Here is a 13,861-nt window from a genome sequence, read left to right as displayed (position 1 = left end):
CTTTTACATACTTGTATTAGCTTTGGCTAAAATACAACCACCGTCGTTGACGTTAAACCGTTTTTCTGTAACCTTCCTAAATTGTCGTCCACAATCTATGGTTGTCTGACACGGGGCGATCTATTATTTCTTCCATCTGCAGTTCAGCCTTTCTACCTACAGGTGGCCCTAAAACATTGCTGCAGGCGACGGGGAGCATTTAGTAGCCGTCAACATTGCCTGACGAAAATAAACATGAATATATATGAAACGGTGTCCTTTGCGTATTGTCTTTAAATGCAATGTCAACCATATTCCAATATCAATACATTCATTTAATATGCACACAAATCGTGTTAAGATTTATTTAAATGTCTTCGTCCTGTTCCGGTAAAAAAACGGACGGACCAGCGGCTCCACGCCTGCCGCCAAAATTCAAGTTAGAGGAGAGCAGAGCGACTTTTCCTGTTGTCGGTCATAAACACTGGGCGATAACCTAGTGCTTCGACTTTTTAATTGCCGATTGGGTTTTCAAACACCGTAAACTTTGCCTCCTGAGTCCGCGGGGAGGACAGCCTAAAGATGCACATCAAGTCTATTATTATTGAAGGATTCAAGTCCTACGCACAGAGGACGGAGATCAACGGCTTTGACCCGCTGTTCAACGCCATCACGGGACTGAACGGCAGCGGCAAGTCCAATATTTTGGACTCGATATGTTTCCTTTTGGGCATTTCCAACCTCAGCCATGTAAGTGTTGTTGGCTATAAGGTCATTACGCTCTATGGCTAAAAGTCACCTAGTTGTTGACCATACATGAATCATGTTGCACAGTTGGGTATTGTAGTATTTTTCTATCGGTAACTACCAAAACAGAGTCAGTAAGCTAACTGTTAGCTAGAAGCATCTTAACTCTCAGGAATACCGGTCTCTCTTGAAACCTGCAACGTTATCTCTTTGTGTCATTTTCACTTGAAAGGTGCGAGCCTCCAACCTCCAGGACTTGGTTTACAAAAATGGACAGGGTGGCATCACCAAGGCCACGGTGTCTATTACCTTTGACAACTCCAACAAAAGCCAGAGTCCTCTGGGTTTTGAAACCCACGATGAGATCACCGTCACCAGACAGGTTGGCCAAGAAATCAATCAACAGCTCTGTCACTGGTGTACAACTGGTCATTGTGTGCAATGCCGGTACTAAAACTGTGTTATACAACTGTGTTTTAGGTGGTGATCGGTGGCAGGAACAAGTACCTCATCAATGGAGTGAATGCCAACAACACCAGGGTGCAGGACTTGTTCTGCTCTATTGGCCTCAACGTCAACAACCCGCATTTTCTCATCATGCAGGTCAGTCTTGTGTCTGCAGCAGTGTGCGTGGTAGTTGTTTGTAACCCTCGGCAGTATTTTACATCTTGTGATGTTTCCGATACTTTAGGGGAGGATCACCAAAGTTCTTAACATGAAGCCACCAGAGGTAAAGCATGCACAGGCTGTCCACCGTTGGTACTATTTCATACTGTCGTCCCGTCTTTTTCAAGTCTTCCAATGACCACCTCTTTGCTTTCAGATCCTTGCCATGATCGAGGAGGCAGCGGGAACCAGGATGTACGAGTGTAAAAAGATTAGCGCTCAGAAAACCATTGAGAAGAAGGAGGCCAAGCTGAAGGAGATTCAGACGGTATGTTAGACATCCCAACTTGTTTTGACTTATTTATCTCCTTTCATTCCACAAATACAACTGCAACTAATGTTGAAATGTTTCTCTTTGTTTCCTCCAAGATTTTGGATGAAGAAATCACTCCAACCATGCATAAACTCCAAGAGGTAGGTTCAATGCAAAGTCAAAACGTACAAAATCCCTGCTGTGACTGACATGTAATGGCAAGAATGTGACAGTATCCGATTAACATATAATTTCTGTTAAAGTAATTTTTTCACCCTTTTTTCCAAACCTTACTCCCTCTGCAGGAACGATCATCATACTTGGAGTACCAGAAGCTGATGCGTGAGATCCAGCACCTGTCCCGGCTGTATGTGGCCTGGCTGTTTGTGTGTGCCGAGGAAACCAAGCTGAAGTCGGCAGATAATCTGAAGGTGATGCAGGATAACATCACCAAGATGCAAGCAAGCATGGCCGAGAATGAGAGCAAAGTCCAGGAGCTGTCGGCCCAGATTCAGGAGCTGCAGAAGAAAAAAGACCAGGTACACTGGAACTCTCAATTCTCCCGCATTCCTGGGAAGTCGATTTTGTTAAACATTTGAATCTTTGCCCCTGGATGACCCTCTAGGGTTCACAAGACATATTGGAGGAAGTGTCCAAAATGATCTGTAGCTTATCAATATTTAATGTTTTGTGTGTTTTAAATGAAACAACAGCAAAGGAAAGGAATCTTGAGTTATATTGCTTTGCCTTTGATGTTTATCTGCTCACCTGTAGGAGGTGAGTGGAGTATTAAAATCTCTGGAGGAGACTCTAGCTGATGTGCAACGTGTGGACGCCAAAGCTCAGAGTGCGCTTGACCTGAAAAAACAGAATGTCACAGATGAAACCAAGAAGAGGAATGAGCTTGTCAAGAGTATGGAGGAGGTAACGGGACAATACATTCAGCTAATTTGTTCCTATATGACTTGTTTAATCTCTTGTCCAAACAAAAACTTCAACAGTTGTTTCCCTTCGTCCTTAGGACAAGAAAATGCTTGTGGTAAAAGAAAAGGAAGTTTCTAAGTTGTCGGAGCAGCTTCAGGCTCTCCAGGAGGAGGGACAGAAGGACAGCGCGGCTCTTGAGGCAGCTGAGCAGCATTTCAGGGCCGTGTCCGCGGGCCTCTCCACCAACGAGGACGGAGAGGAGGCCACGCTGGCAGGCCAGATGATGACCTGCAAGAACGACATGAGCAAGGCTGATACTGAGGCCAAGCAGGTGAGGAAAGGACATGAACGTATCCGACAGGGATCAAGTGTTTCAGGTTGCCAGTTTACATTCATCAGCAAGTTTGCAGTACAAACATTTTTGCTCAAAAGCATGAACACACATCACAGGCCTGCCGTCTCTAAACTCACTCCTTATTGAGAAAATACTCAATGTATTTCCTTTCGTTTTGAAAGATTGTTCATCCATCTTGTCTCCGTCCAGGCCCAGATGACCCTGAAGCATGCCCAGGCTGAGCTGAAGACCAAACAGGCCGAGGTGAAAAAGATGGACAGCGGCTACAAGAAGGACCAGGACAGCCTGCAGGCCGTCAGAAGCAGCAGGGAGAAGTTGCAGGCGGAGCTGGCTAAACTCAACTATGAAGGTACTGTGTGAGAGCAGAGCTTTGCACGAGGTCAGCCTCTGGTGCACATGGCAGCCGCCATTCCTCATGTTACGCATTTTGTATTAACAAGTGGGGTCTGTGTATGCTTTTCAGATGGGAAGGAGGAGAATCTGCTGGACAAAAGAAGGCAGCTGTCCAGAGAGGTCGCTAAACTTAAAGAGACCTATGAACGTCTTGTGTCTCGCTTCCCCAACTTGCGCTTCGACTACAAGTAAGGATTTGCTCATATCTGTAACTGTACAGTATGTTGTGAATATAGATGTGCTGTTAGTTTGCCCTCTGATAATGGGTTGGAAATTAGCTTGAGCTGTACACACATTCACATTATTCATCACACTAATTCTGAAACTGTCAATTAATGAGAATTAATTGAATGAAACTATTCTGAATTCAAAGGTCCTGCACATCCACACAGGTGAAAAAAATAGATGTGATCATTTCCCAAATTCACAACACATTTATACCCAATCAAATATTCTACTTCAATTCATATTTGTTGATGTTTAGCCATTCAAAAACAACAACTTTCCCTGAGCTAAATAAACCAGTTTGCTTTCTAGTTTGCTGCACACAAAGGGAGGCCCGGGTCTTGGTCAACGGGGCGGTCTAGCAGCAATTTAACAGCACCATAAATTTCATTTTATACAACCACAATAACACAAAATCACATTTTTTACCATTTCTAAGTTTGATGACATCATAAAACATGACGAAAGCGCCATTTGAAAACCTCAATAGAAGCTTTGAACGTAAAAAGAAAAAAAGAAATTAGGTATCATCGTATTGCTTGGCCCAGAGAAGATTGATAGTATCGTGTTTAATGTGTTTTTACCATCTTAAAGGGACCCAGAGCGAGGATGGGACCGCAGCAAAGTGAAGGGGCTGCTCGCTAACCTGATTACAGTCCGTGACGTCTCCTACGCAACAGGACTGGAGGTGGTTGCAGGAGGCCGCCTCTATAACATTGTAGTTGACACAGAGGTAGGTGTGTTAGTGGACAGTGTGCAATCATGTAATGATGTTTATGTTATTTCATTCGCGTACCACTGGGACAGTGCAACCGGAGTCGACCATGTGATTTCTGTCTTTGCCAGGTGACCGGTAAGAAGCTGTTGGAGAAGGGAGAGCTGCAGCGGAGGTACACCATCATTCCCCTGAACAAGATCTCTGCCAAGACACTCAGCGACAGAGTGGTGAACACCGCCAAGAGCCTGGTGAGACATCTAAATACAGCCCGTTTCGGAAATTGAGTCGTCGCTCTGTCTGATCCTAAAAGGCCCGGCTCTTCTCCGTCTGTCCTCCCCCCTCTTGCCAGGTCGGCGAGGACAACGTCCACGCGGCTCTGTCCCTGGTGGGCTACGAGTCTGACCTGCGCAAGGCCATGGAGTACGTCTTTGGCTCCACACTGGTGTGCGACACCCTGGACAACGCCAAAAAAGTGGCTTTTGATAAGCAGGTGAAGACCAAGACCGTCACTCTTGGAGGGGACATCTTCGACCCACAGGGGACTCTGAGCGGAGGTGAGACTCGTGCTCGATTATGTGTGTGTTACCTGCAGTATGTACGGTTGCTTTGAAACTTTGCTTTATCACTGTTTTCTAAAGCTTCTGTGCATACCTGGAATACCAGTTTGGACTTACTAGACAAATGTAATATTACATTTTTCATACACAATGCCCTTTTCTCTCCCAGGCGCTCGCTCCCAGTCAGCATCGGTCCTGTCCAGCCTACAGGAACTGAAGGCAGTTCGCGACAACTTGAATGACCAAGAGGCCCAGCTCCAGGATAATGAGCGACAGCTGGCCAGCCTGAAGGCAACCGCGGAGAAGTATGCAGACACAAACACACAAAATACCCACACCAGTTAACATAGAGCTGATATATGAGCCGATACTAGTTTATGACGGATGCATCTTTATCGGTCTATCTGGAAACTTACCAACATGGAGGTCATTTAGAAACAGTTTCACCTTTTACATAGTTTGTCCACCAGAGGGAACAATCTCCTCTTCAGTATGTATCATGGTCAAACGTCTTTAAAAAGAAAACCTAATATAAGGGATCCATATACAGGTTATTTTGTTTATTATAAAAAATATTTGTCCGACATATTGTTATGGATTTAAAAAAATATCTGTATCAGTATTGGCTTTTGTTCCCAAGTTTTCCCAAATGTTCTAAGAAATTTTAATTCTCAAAATACATCACCAACTCGGTGCCCTGAACCTTGCTTTCACATCCTCCTGGTGTGTTCTGTATTTAATTATGTCATATTCTTTCCATCCTTGAGCTACGTTGTCTTCTTCATTCCCTCCAGGTACCGTCAGCTGAAGCAACAGTATGAGCTGAAGGTGGAGGAGGAACAGATTCTGCAGGCCAAGGTGCAGCAGAGCTCCTTCCACCAGCAGCAAGAGGAGCTGGAGAGGCTGCGCAAGGCCATTGGTCAGAATGCTGACATACTGAATACAAATAGACACTAGATTTGTGAAATCTAAAATGGTACACTGGTCCTGATTTAATCTTTTTTGTTTGTGCTAACTTAACTGTGTGTGGTGTGCTTGCTGAACCAGAGGAGAGTGAGGAGACTCTGCGTGTCACCAAGGAGGTGCAGAAACGGGCGGAGGAAAAGTACAAGGTGCTGGAGAACAAGATGAAGAATGCCGAGGCCGAGAGGGAGAAGGAGCTGAAAGCCGCCCAACAGAAACTCAACGCAGCCAAGGCCAAAGCTGACGCCTTCAATAAGAAGCTGAAGCAAAAGCAGCAGGTACGCCAACCACACACACACACACACACACACACACACACACACACACACACACACACGTGCAATCACACACACAGCCGCCAGTTGTCCTCTCCATGCAATGCTTTGGCAGCCTCATTCTGCTTGTGCCTCTGGTGAATTCATCAAACGTGTTCACATTCTGCAGGAGTCTGACACCGTGGCCCTGGAGCTGGAGGAGCTGCGGAGGGAGCAGGCTGGTTATGAGCAGCAGATTCAGGCTGTGGATGAAGCCATGGGGGCCATCAAGGAGCAGATAGACAGCATGGCTTGCACCGTATCACAGAACAAGGTATTTGCATAATTTTTAAGGTGCAAACTGTCACGCTCACAAGTTTATGCTTTTTGAAATTTGTCTCCCCAAGAGCTCACATCTAAGTATACATGTTTACTCTGTTGTTATTTTCCCTCTCTCTCTCACCGTACCTCATTCTCTGTCTCGCTGTGCAGGAGGCAGTGCGCAAAGCCCAGGAGGAGCTGGCCAACCAGAAGGAAGTGATCATGGCTCAGGACAAAGAGCTCAAGGTGATTGCACATTTTAAAGGACTGTGTGTAGGATTTGGCGGTGAACTGAACAGCCCTCTGCTCTGCGGTAACGTGAGCCGCTGAGTGTAAAACCACGGTAACGCTGTTTGCCACTGCACCATTAGAACTGTACTTCAGGTCACATGAAAACGCTGAAAGGGCAGTGTTTGGTTTGTCCATTCTAGGCAACTGAAGAAACATGGTGCTCCCTTTGTAGAGGTGAAGGGCTCATTCTAAGCTAACGAGAACGCAACGGTTCTTAGTTCCATGTGATAATAAACGAATGAAGACATTGTTGTGAATAATATATTCCATTTCTGCTAATAGATCCTCCCGAAATGCTCCAGGTTGTTCCTTTTTAATGCTGTGGTCTTTCACTTTCTTAATTGTCTAGTGCAGACTTATTTTACAGCTTGGAATTTTAGGATATGTTTGATATTTATTTTTTTATCAAACTGAATGTTCCAGGGTAAGAGCACAGAGGCCAATAAGATAAGGGAGCAGAACAACGAAGTCCAGCTGAAGATCAAGGAGCTGGAACACAACATTAGTAAGCACCGCAAAGACAGCCAGGAAGCTGCTGACAAGGTACACACACACTCAGTCCTCTACTTAAGTAGTGTAAATCTGAGGTCTCTGATTGTTTCATCTGTCTTCATGTTCAGTGTCCTCTAAACACGTCTCCATCTCTCCCCCTCGTCATAACGTTGGTCCTCCAGGTGTCTCGGATGCTGGAGGAACATGACTGGATCCGGTCAGAGCGCCAGTTCTTCGGCCAGCCCAACACCTCGTACGACTTTAAGACCAACAACCCCCGCGAGGCCGGTCAGCGGCTGAAGAAGCTGGAGGAGACCACCAGCAAGCTGGAGAGGAATGTCAACAAGAGGGCCATGAACATGCTGAATGAGGCAGAGGAGAGGGTGAGGACAGAGACGCGAGAGATTGTGTCCGCAAGAAAAAAACAAACTACAACTGCAGCTTTGAAAGACTCTACGTTTATCCCACACAACTGTCTTCCCTCCTGCAGTACAACGACCTGATGAAGAAGAAGAGGATCGTGGAGAATGACAAAGCCAAAATCTTGCAGACCATCGCGGAGCTGGACCAGAAGAAGAATGAGGCTCTCAACGTGGCGTGGCAGAAGGTCTGCTTCCTCTCAGCAAATCATTATTTCCATTTGTGGCTCACTTTCATCTCACATTGGGCTATGTACACTGAGGGACAATATACACAGCATTGCCAGTTTATTAGGTACTCTGTCTCATGGATTCGGACCTCACTGTGATTCCTGTTACTTTTCCTTCCCTTCTAATATTTCCCTTCCTCTGCAGGTAAACAAGGACTTTGGCTCTATTTTCTCCACTCTGCTGCCAGGGGCCACTGCTAAGCTGGCTCCCCTCCAGGGCTATGGTGTCCTGGAAGGTCTCGAGTTCAAGGTGGCCTTGGGCAGCACCTGGAAGGAGAACCTCACCGAGCTCAGCGGTGGGCAAAGGTCAGCAAAAAAGCACTTTTATGACAATTGTTTTGTCTATTTTTTTAGCAGCATGGGTGTAACGGTTTCCATGGACGATGAATGAAGTCCGTCTCCCGTATTGAGCGTCCTCTTTGTGTCTGTGTGTTCAGGTCACTGGTGGCCTTGTCCCTCATCCTGGCCATGCTGCTGTTCAAACCAGCTCCCATCTACATCCTGGACGAGGTGGACGCGGCCCTGGATCTCTCGCACACGCAGAACATCGGACAGATGCTGCGCACACATTTCAGACACTCCCAGGTATGCATACGTTATGATACCCGTACTAAGCCTCACATAGACCAGTGCGGCCATGAATTCTTAGTCCTGGTTGCATCAAAGAGCAATACATGCACACGAGTTACCTTCCTAAATTCTCTCTCCCTGCAGTTCGTGGTGGTGTCCCTGAAGGACGGCATGTTCACCAACGCCAATGTCCTGTTCAAGACCAAGTTCGTCGACGGCATGTCCACGGTGTCGCGGACGGCGCTCAGCCAGAGTGACTCCAACCTCCCGCAGAAAGGCCAGGACAAGGGTCGTCAGAAGGACAAGAGGAACAAACTGCTCATCAGCTAATTGCTGCACAGCCGTATTCTAAATGTGCTCTGGGAGTTCTTCCATAAAAACCATATCAATGTGGTATCTGTTTATGACTTCTGGAAATCAATTGTGTATACATTTCCTGTCTGTAGTCTTGGCTCTTTCCTAATCTCAGAATTGTGTTTATATGGCACGTGTTTGTTCAGCAAGTGTGGACTTTCTTCACATCTTTGTGTATTTTAAACCTTTTCAACTGTAAATGTCTTTTGTCTAAAGTGTCCTTGTTTATTCTGTCTCTTTTCTAGTCTATCTTCATGCTCTTCTGCCACACATTGTCAGTTTTATATGCAGCTGTGTCCATATATTTTAGTAAATAAAGCAGGTTAAATATAACTACTTGACTCATTTGTTTTTTCATTGCCAGACCGCTTCAGATTGGATTAAACTAAAAACCAAAACCTGCAGTGTTAGACACGAGAGCGGTCAGACAATTCATCTTTATTCACGTTACAAAAGGCCACTGACCTGGAGTTGCAATTTTAGAGTTGCATATATAATTTCATACTTCATTAGCAAACAAACATTTACTGCCAAGATGAGTCACTATTTAACAGGACTGTTTGAACATCAAATGTACCAATTATTGCATACAGTAATACACCGACCGTAACTTTATATTTGAGTTTGAGTGACCATATCCCTCTAGGATTGTTCGCTTTGGTTCATGTCAAAAGCATTAGTTACAGCTGAGTCTTGTATTAAGTCACATGACATTTGATTGGCTGTTAGATGAACCTCACCAGAAAGTACAACTAGATAATGCAGCTGAGATGTATGCATTTATTTACCTAAGATAAGTAACTTAACATGCGACTTGAGTGCATGTTTTTTCTGAATGTCAATCATCAAGTTCAACCTTTTATTTGGGTTTGTAAATAACTAATACTTGTGTGATCATGAGTTTGAAATGCAACACTATCTTGCTTCTTTTTTAAAAAACGTAAATATAAAACCATCATTCCGTATTAGGACAAAAGAATTTTTATTTTATCAGGGACGAATTCAAACAACTATAGCATCACTTTCAACTGAACAGTTTTTTTTATTTCTTTCTCAAGACCGTACTAAATTGGCTGTGGTCTTGCTCATTCACCTTGCAAACAGGAGACAGAACATCATTTACAGGAGACGGAGATACCTCAGCTCTTTCACCACTGCTCAGCAGCGGTGGTGAACCAGTGAGGAAGTGTCCGACTAGACGCTGTTCTGATATTTAATGAGTAGGCAAACCCACAACAGTAGTAAAAGTCCCCATTTTGGGGCTCTAGATATACAGTGTCCACAAACCCAACACATCGGTTTATATAGCATTTATTTTCATTATGTTACCGTCCATTTAAACGAACCAAATCAAAATTAACACGTTACAATAACGGCCTCGCCCTCCACCACTTTGAGTTGTGTTACTGTAGTCTCTCTTCAAGCTCCGAGTTCAAGCTTCGTCAGCCGCTAAACGTGAAGTGTGTGTGTGTGTGTGTGTGTGTGTGTGTGTGTGTGTGTGTGTGTCAGCTTGCGTAATGTGGATAAGTAATGCAGTGACTTGAGAGATTTGTGAATATCTGTTACTGAAGAGAGAAGATAACTGAATCAAAGACCTCAGACTGAGGAGTGTGTGATGTGTTTCGTTTGACTGATAAAGAAGTAAAAGAAAAACAGTTGATGCTCTATTTGGTTGTATTCTGTGTTTGTGACTGCATGTATCTGGCTGGCTTGGTGAGCTCTACGTGTGTGTGTGTGTGTGTGTGTGTGTGTGTGTGTGTGTGTGTGTGTGTGTGTGTGTGTGTGTGTGTGTGTGTGTGTGTGTGTGTGTGTGTGTGTGTGTGTGTGTGTGTGTGTGTGTGTTCAGGGTTGGCTCTGGATGTGTCTGCGTAGCTCCTGGGCCTTATCCCTCAGGTCCGGCCTGCTGTCGGTCTGCAGCGTTGACAGCGAGCGCTGCAGCTGCTCCCGGCTCTTCACGGACACACAGTCCCACTGTTCGCTCTCTGTTAACACACACAGGCACGGGAACAGTTCGTCAGGGACGGATGGATCAAAGCAGAGCATACACATGTTCACTGTTGGAGTGCCCCAGAAACACTTACCTCCAGTTCTCTTTACAATCAGATCCACAACCGACAAGGCCTCCGTCCTCACAGTCGAGTAGCTTTTGTTTTCTGGATAGGAGAACAAACATGGTGATAATGTGCAGGTGTATTATACTAGAATACAACACAGACATTGTGAGGCCCTTACCTAAAGGGTGAGTGAGAGCGGCGCAGGTCTCTGCAAGGATCTGAGACAACGCGTCAAAGTCTTCACCGCCCTTCTCGAGCAGCAACAACCTACGGAGAAAAAACATCACACGCACGTAGTCAACATAAGTGATTGGAAATGTTCATCATGATCCGCCTGATAGATTCAGAGGTTCATTTTAAAGAATTGGCCCTTACCCCTTGAAGTACGCCTTCATGGACTGGAGAACAGCGAGCTGGACTTTCCAGGTGCTGAGCTTGAGCTTCTCACACATCAGACTGCACACCGCCGCCTGGAAACGAGCTACAGATGGACACAAAGTTCACAACATCGTCTAACTACGTTAGCACACCTTGAGCCCCCGAGTCACTCTTAGTTAAGGAATATTGGCTCGGTATCGGAGAGTGGTACAGTGCAGATTACATTTTTTTTAGCAACTTTGAATCTCGCTCACTTGTCTTCAGTTAACAGACGGTCCCTTTTCACTTGATCTCAGTCCTATTTAGTGAACAACTAAGACCTTAAAGTTTAAAGAACCAATATTTTTTGGTATATTCTTCAGTAAAAAGTACTAGAATAATAGGCCTTCAACATATAATGAATATATCTAAAAGTGTGATAAAATAGACAATGGGGAGAATGTAACAAGTCATAATCATGGCGACAACTTTGACATATCTGTGTGAAGACAAATATGTTATTTTATCTCTGACAAACCCAACAATAAAGAATTAGATTAGAGGTTTATTGACTTCTCTGAAGCAGTCAACTCGTGGTATCTGAGCAGCAGTCCTGTGTGTGTGTGTGTGTGTGTGTGTGTCTTACTCTGAGTCTGCTGGTTTCTGGGCCAAGCCTTTCCAAGAGTCTCAAAAGCACAGAGCAGGGCTTCCGTCTGCAGCTCCTTCTCCTTCACGTCCTTATCGTCATCACCCTCCCGCAACCTCTGTGCTGCGCCACCGCTCTGTGGGCAGTTCTGTTGGGGACATCGGTCAGATAGATTGAACACAGTTCAAACAGGCGTTTCAAAGATGTCTGCCGATATGGCGCCCTAATAACACACGAGCGGCATCAGATGAGTAGACGGGATTTAAACCTTCTTGATCAGGGGGAAGAGGATCTCAGCCATGTCGCTGAAGCGGTCCTCCTGGCTGCTCTGGAGCACGTCTCCGGCGCAGCGCAGAGCGGCCATTTTGTACACCAGACTCTCCTTGCGGCATTCCTTGAACACGAGCTCCAGCACCTCGGAGACGGTGGGTTGGCCCGCGCACGGCTTCTTCAGCTCCGCGCTGACAGCCGGAGGAACAATGGAACAATTAAAACTCCAGTAAATGAATGCTGTCCTTCAAATAAAACTGGCATTAGTGGGTAAAATAAACAGTTTGCAAGGAGTCTCACCTGCATTTGGAGACTACGGAGCCAATGGCTTTCAATAGCTCCTCCTGAAACAATAAAGTGTATATATATGTAAATAAAAACAAATGTATTTTGTGACACAACTATCTCTTTCTTGCTTTTGTTCAGTCGCTACCTTGCCCGCCCATGTGCGTCCGGACAGCCCCTGCATCAAAGCCGTTAGCACCATGCCGAGGTGCGGCGCCACCAACGAGCCCGTCTGTTCCTTGGCAACGGTTGCCATGGCAGCTGCACCCTGAGCCTTCATCTTCCAGGACTGGGACTGCAGGGCCTTCTGCGTGATGGCGATCAGCTCCGTCATGTAGAGTCTGATGCCCCCGAAGCTTCCTAGAGTCAAAGACAAGTTCAGAGAATAGAAGCTTGTGTTAGCGCAGCAACAAAATACGTAGAGATGTTGTGATTAGACCAAGTTCTTTCTATCTCCAAGTAGTTTGTCATTTATTTCTTTGAAACAACTGTTTAAATATATAATTGGTTCTCACCTGGGACGTTGTCCTGCCACACCTCAGCCCACAGCGTGGCATCGTGGCCCTCTCCTTTCTCCTCATCGGGACCCGGCGCCTGATGCATTCCCAGGAAGGCCAGCGGCAGAGCCACCCCCGCGTTGCCCTTCAGCACGTCGGGGCTGTAGTGGCTGATGGCGTGCACGGTCAACACGCATGACGATTTGTACACCGGCTCTGGGAGTCAGAGAAAATAGAGAGGAGAGAGCGGGTGTCCCAAAGGTGGCGTTGGGTTTAATGCACAAACAGAATCATTATATTGAGAGGACAAATCGACTTCTCTGCCGCCTCACCTTCCTTTTCCAAGTACCAGTTGCTGAGCTTCAGTAGTAGTTTCTCTACGCTGCTGTCTTTTGCTGTCTGATGGGGGGGGGGGGGGGAGAAACAAGTGCAACCAGCCATGCTTAGTAAGTCACTGAGAACGACCCATGCTGTAATTATTATAATAAAATGCTTGAGCAGGAGTGGTGCTTACCCTGACTAGGTGTCCCAGAGCAAAGGCAAACGCTTTCTGTACGACAGTGCTCCTGTCATGGATGCCATTCAGCAGGGCACTCATCAGCTTACCTGGAAACAACGACAACAATAGCCCTGTCGTCAGTTCACTCGCATCAAACATTAAAAATGCATTCCAAGAAGAGATGAGCTTCATTTACCTGAGTATGGGGTGAGGTCCTGTGGGCACTGCACTGTGAGTGAGACAATGACACTGGCACAGCCTCCCTGTGCCAAAAAACAGAGAGACGAGCATAAACGGGCTGACTCGACACGCTGCATCTTTACATAGATACATACATACATACAGGGCCGACATTCAAGAAACAGCTTGTAGTTAAAAAGACAATCAAAGCGTCAACCACTTGCACACAATCTAGGAATTAGGGACTACAGAGGTGTGTGTGTGTGTGTGTGTGTGTGTGTGTGTGTGTGTGTGTGTGTGTGTGTGCGTGCGTGCGTACCTTGGTGCCCAAGCCGACTCCACTCTTGAGCAGTTCACAGAGC

General features: G+C 45.9%; 2 protein-coding genes across 3 annotated transcripts in view; one reads left to right on the top strand and one right to left on the bottom strand.

Moving 5' to 3' along the window:
* Positions 1 to 424: 424 nt before the first annotated feature.
* Positions 425 to 9,038, top strand: LOC137885407 (structural maintenance of chromosomes protein 2-like). The gene is made up of 25 exons (XM_068727670.1): positions 425 to 729; positions 959 to 1,108; positions 1,207 to 1,329; positions 1,418 to 1,456; positions 1,550 to 1,660; positions 1,762 to 1,806; positions 1,951 to 2,184; positions 2,420 to 2,569; positions 2,667 to 2,900; positions 3,114 to 3,273; positions 3,388 to 3,505; positions 4,137 to 4,275; positions 4,389 to 4,508; positions 4,610 to 4,814; positions 4,987 to 5,122; positions 5,612 to 5,736; positions 5,865 to 6,058; positions 6,225 to 6,368; positions 6,527 to 6,601; positions 7,070 to 7,189; positions 7,321 to 7,521; positions 7,629 to 7,745; positions 7,933 to 8,093; positions 8,225 to 8,372; positions 8,502 to 9,038. Exons 1-25 carry the CDS (start codon positions 562 to 564, stop codon positions 8,685 to 8,687), a joined length of 3,603 nt encoding a protein of 1,200 aa, XP_068583771.1. The 5' UTR covers positions 425 to 561; the 3' UTR covers positions 8,688 to 9,038.
* Positions 9,039 to 9,676: 638 nt separating this feature from the next.
* The window catches only part of ecpas (Ecm29 proteasome adaptor and scaffold), a 19,936-nt gene continuing 15,751 nt past the window's right edge, over positions 9,677 to 13,861 (bottom strand). Inside the window, exons 37-49 of one of the 2 annotated variants that reach the window (XM_068726825.1) lie at positions 13,819 to 13,861; positions 13,516 to 13,582; positions 13,335 to 13,426; positions 13,153 to 13,219; positions 12,839 to 13,036; positions 12,472 to 12,683; positions 12,339 to 12,382; positions 12,037 to 12,229; positions 11,769 to 11,916; positions 11,141 to 11,246; positions 10,944 to 11,032; positions 10,793 to 10,864; positions 9,677 to 10,693 (exon numbers count right to left, since the gene is read on the bottom strand). The exon at positions 13,819 to 13,861 is cut by the window's right edge and continues 47 nt beyond it. In XM_068726825.1, coding sequence (XP_068582926.1) covers positions 10,554 to 10,693; positions 10,793 to 10,864; positions 10,944 to 11,032; positions 11,141 to 11,246; positions 11,769 to 11,916; positions 12,037 to 12,229; positions 12,339 to 12,382; positions 12,472 to 12,683; positions 12,839 to 13,036; positions 13,153 to 13,219; positions 13,335 to 13,426; positions 13,516 to 13,582; positions 13,819 to 13,861 — 1,471 coding nt within the window. In that variant the 3' untranslated portion in view covers positions 9,677 to 10,553. Of the gene's footprint in view, positions 10,865 to 10,943; positions 11,033 to 11,140; positions 11,247 to 11,768; positions 11,917 to 12,036; positions 12,230 to 12,338; positions 12,383 to 12,471; positions 12,684 to 12,838; positions 13,037 to 13,152; positions 13,220 to 13,334; positions 13,427 to 13,515; positions 13,583 to 13,818 lie in introns of both variants that reach the window. The other variant, XM_068726824.1, reaches the window with a different exon arrangement.

The sequence above is a fragment of the Cebidichthys violaceus genome, unplaced genomic scaffold, assembly GCF_023349555.1.
Source record: "Cebidichthys violaceus isolate CVI_PGR_0920_01 unplaced genomic scaffold, fCebVio1.0.p SCAF_4, whole genome shotgun sequence".
NCBI lineage: Eukaryota > Metazoa > Chordata > Actinopteri > Perciformes > Stichaeidae > Cebidichthys > Cebidichthys violaceus.
This window is presented reverse-complemented; position numbering and strand designations above follow the sequence as displayed.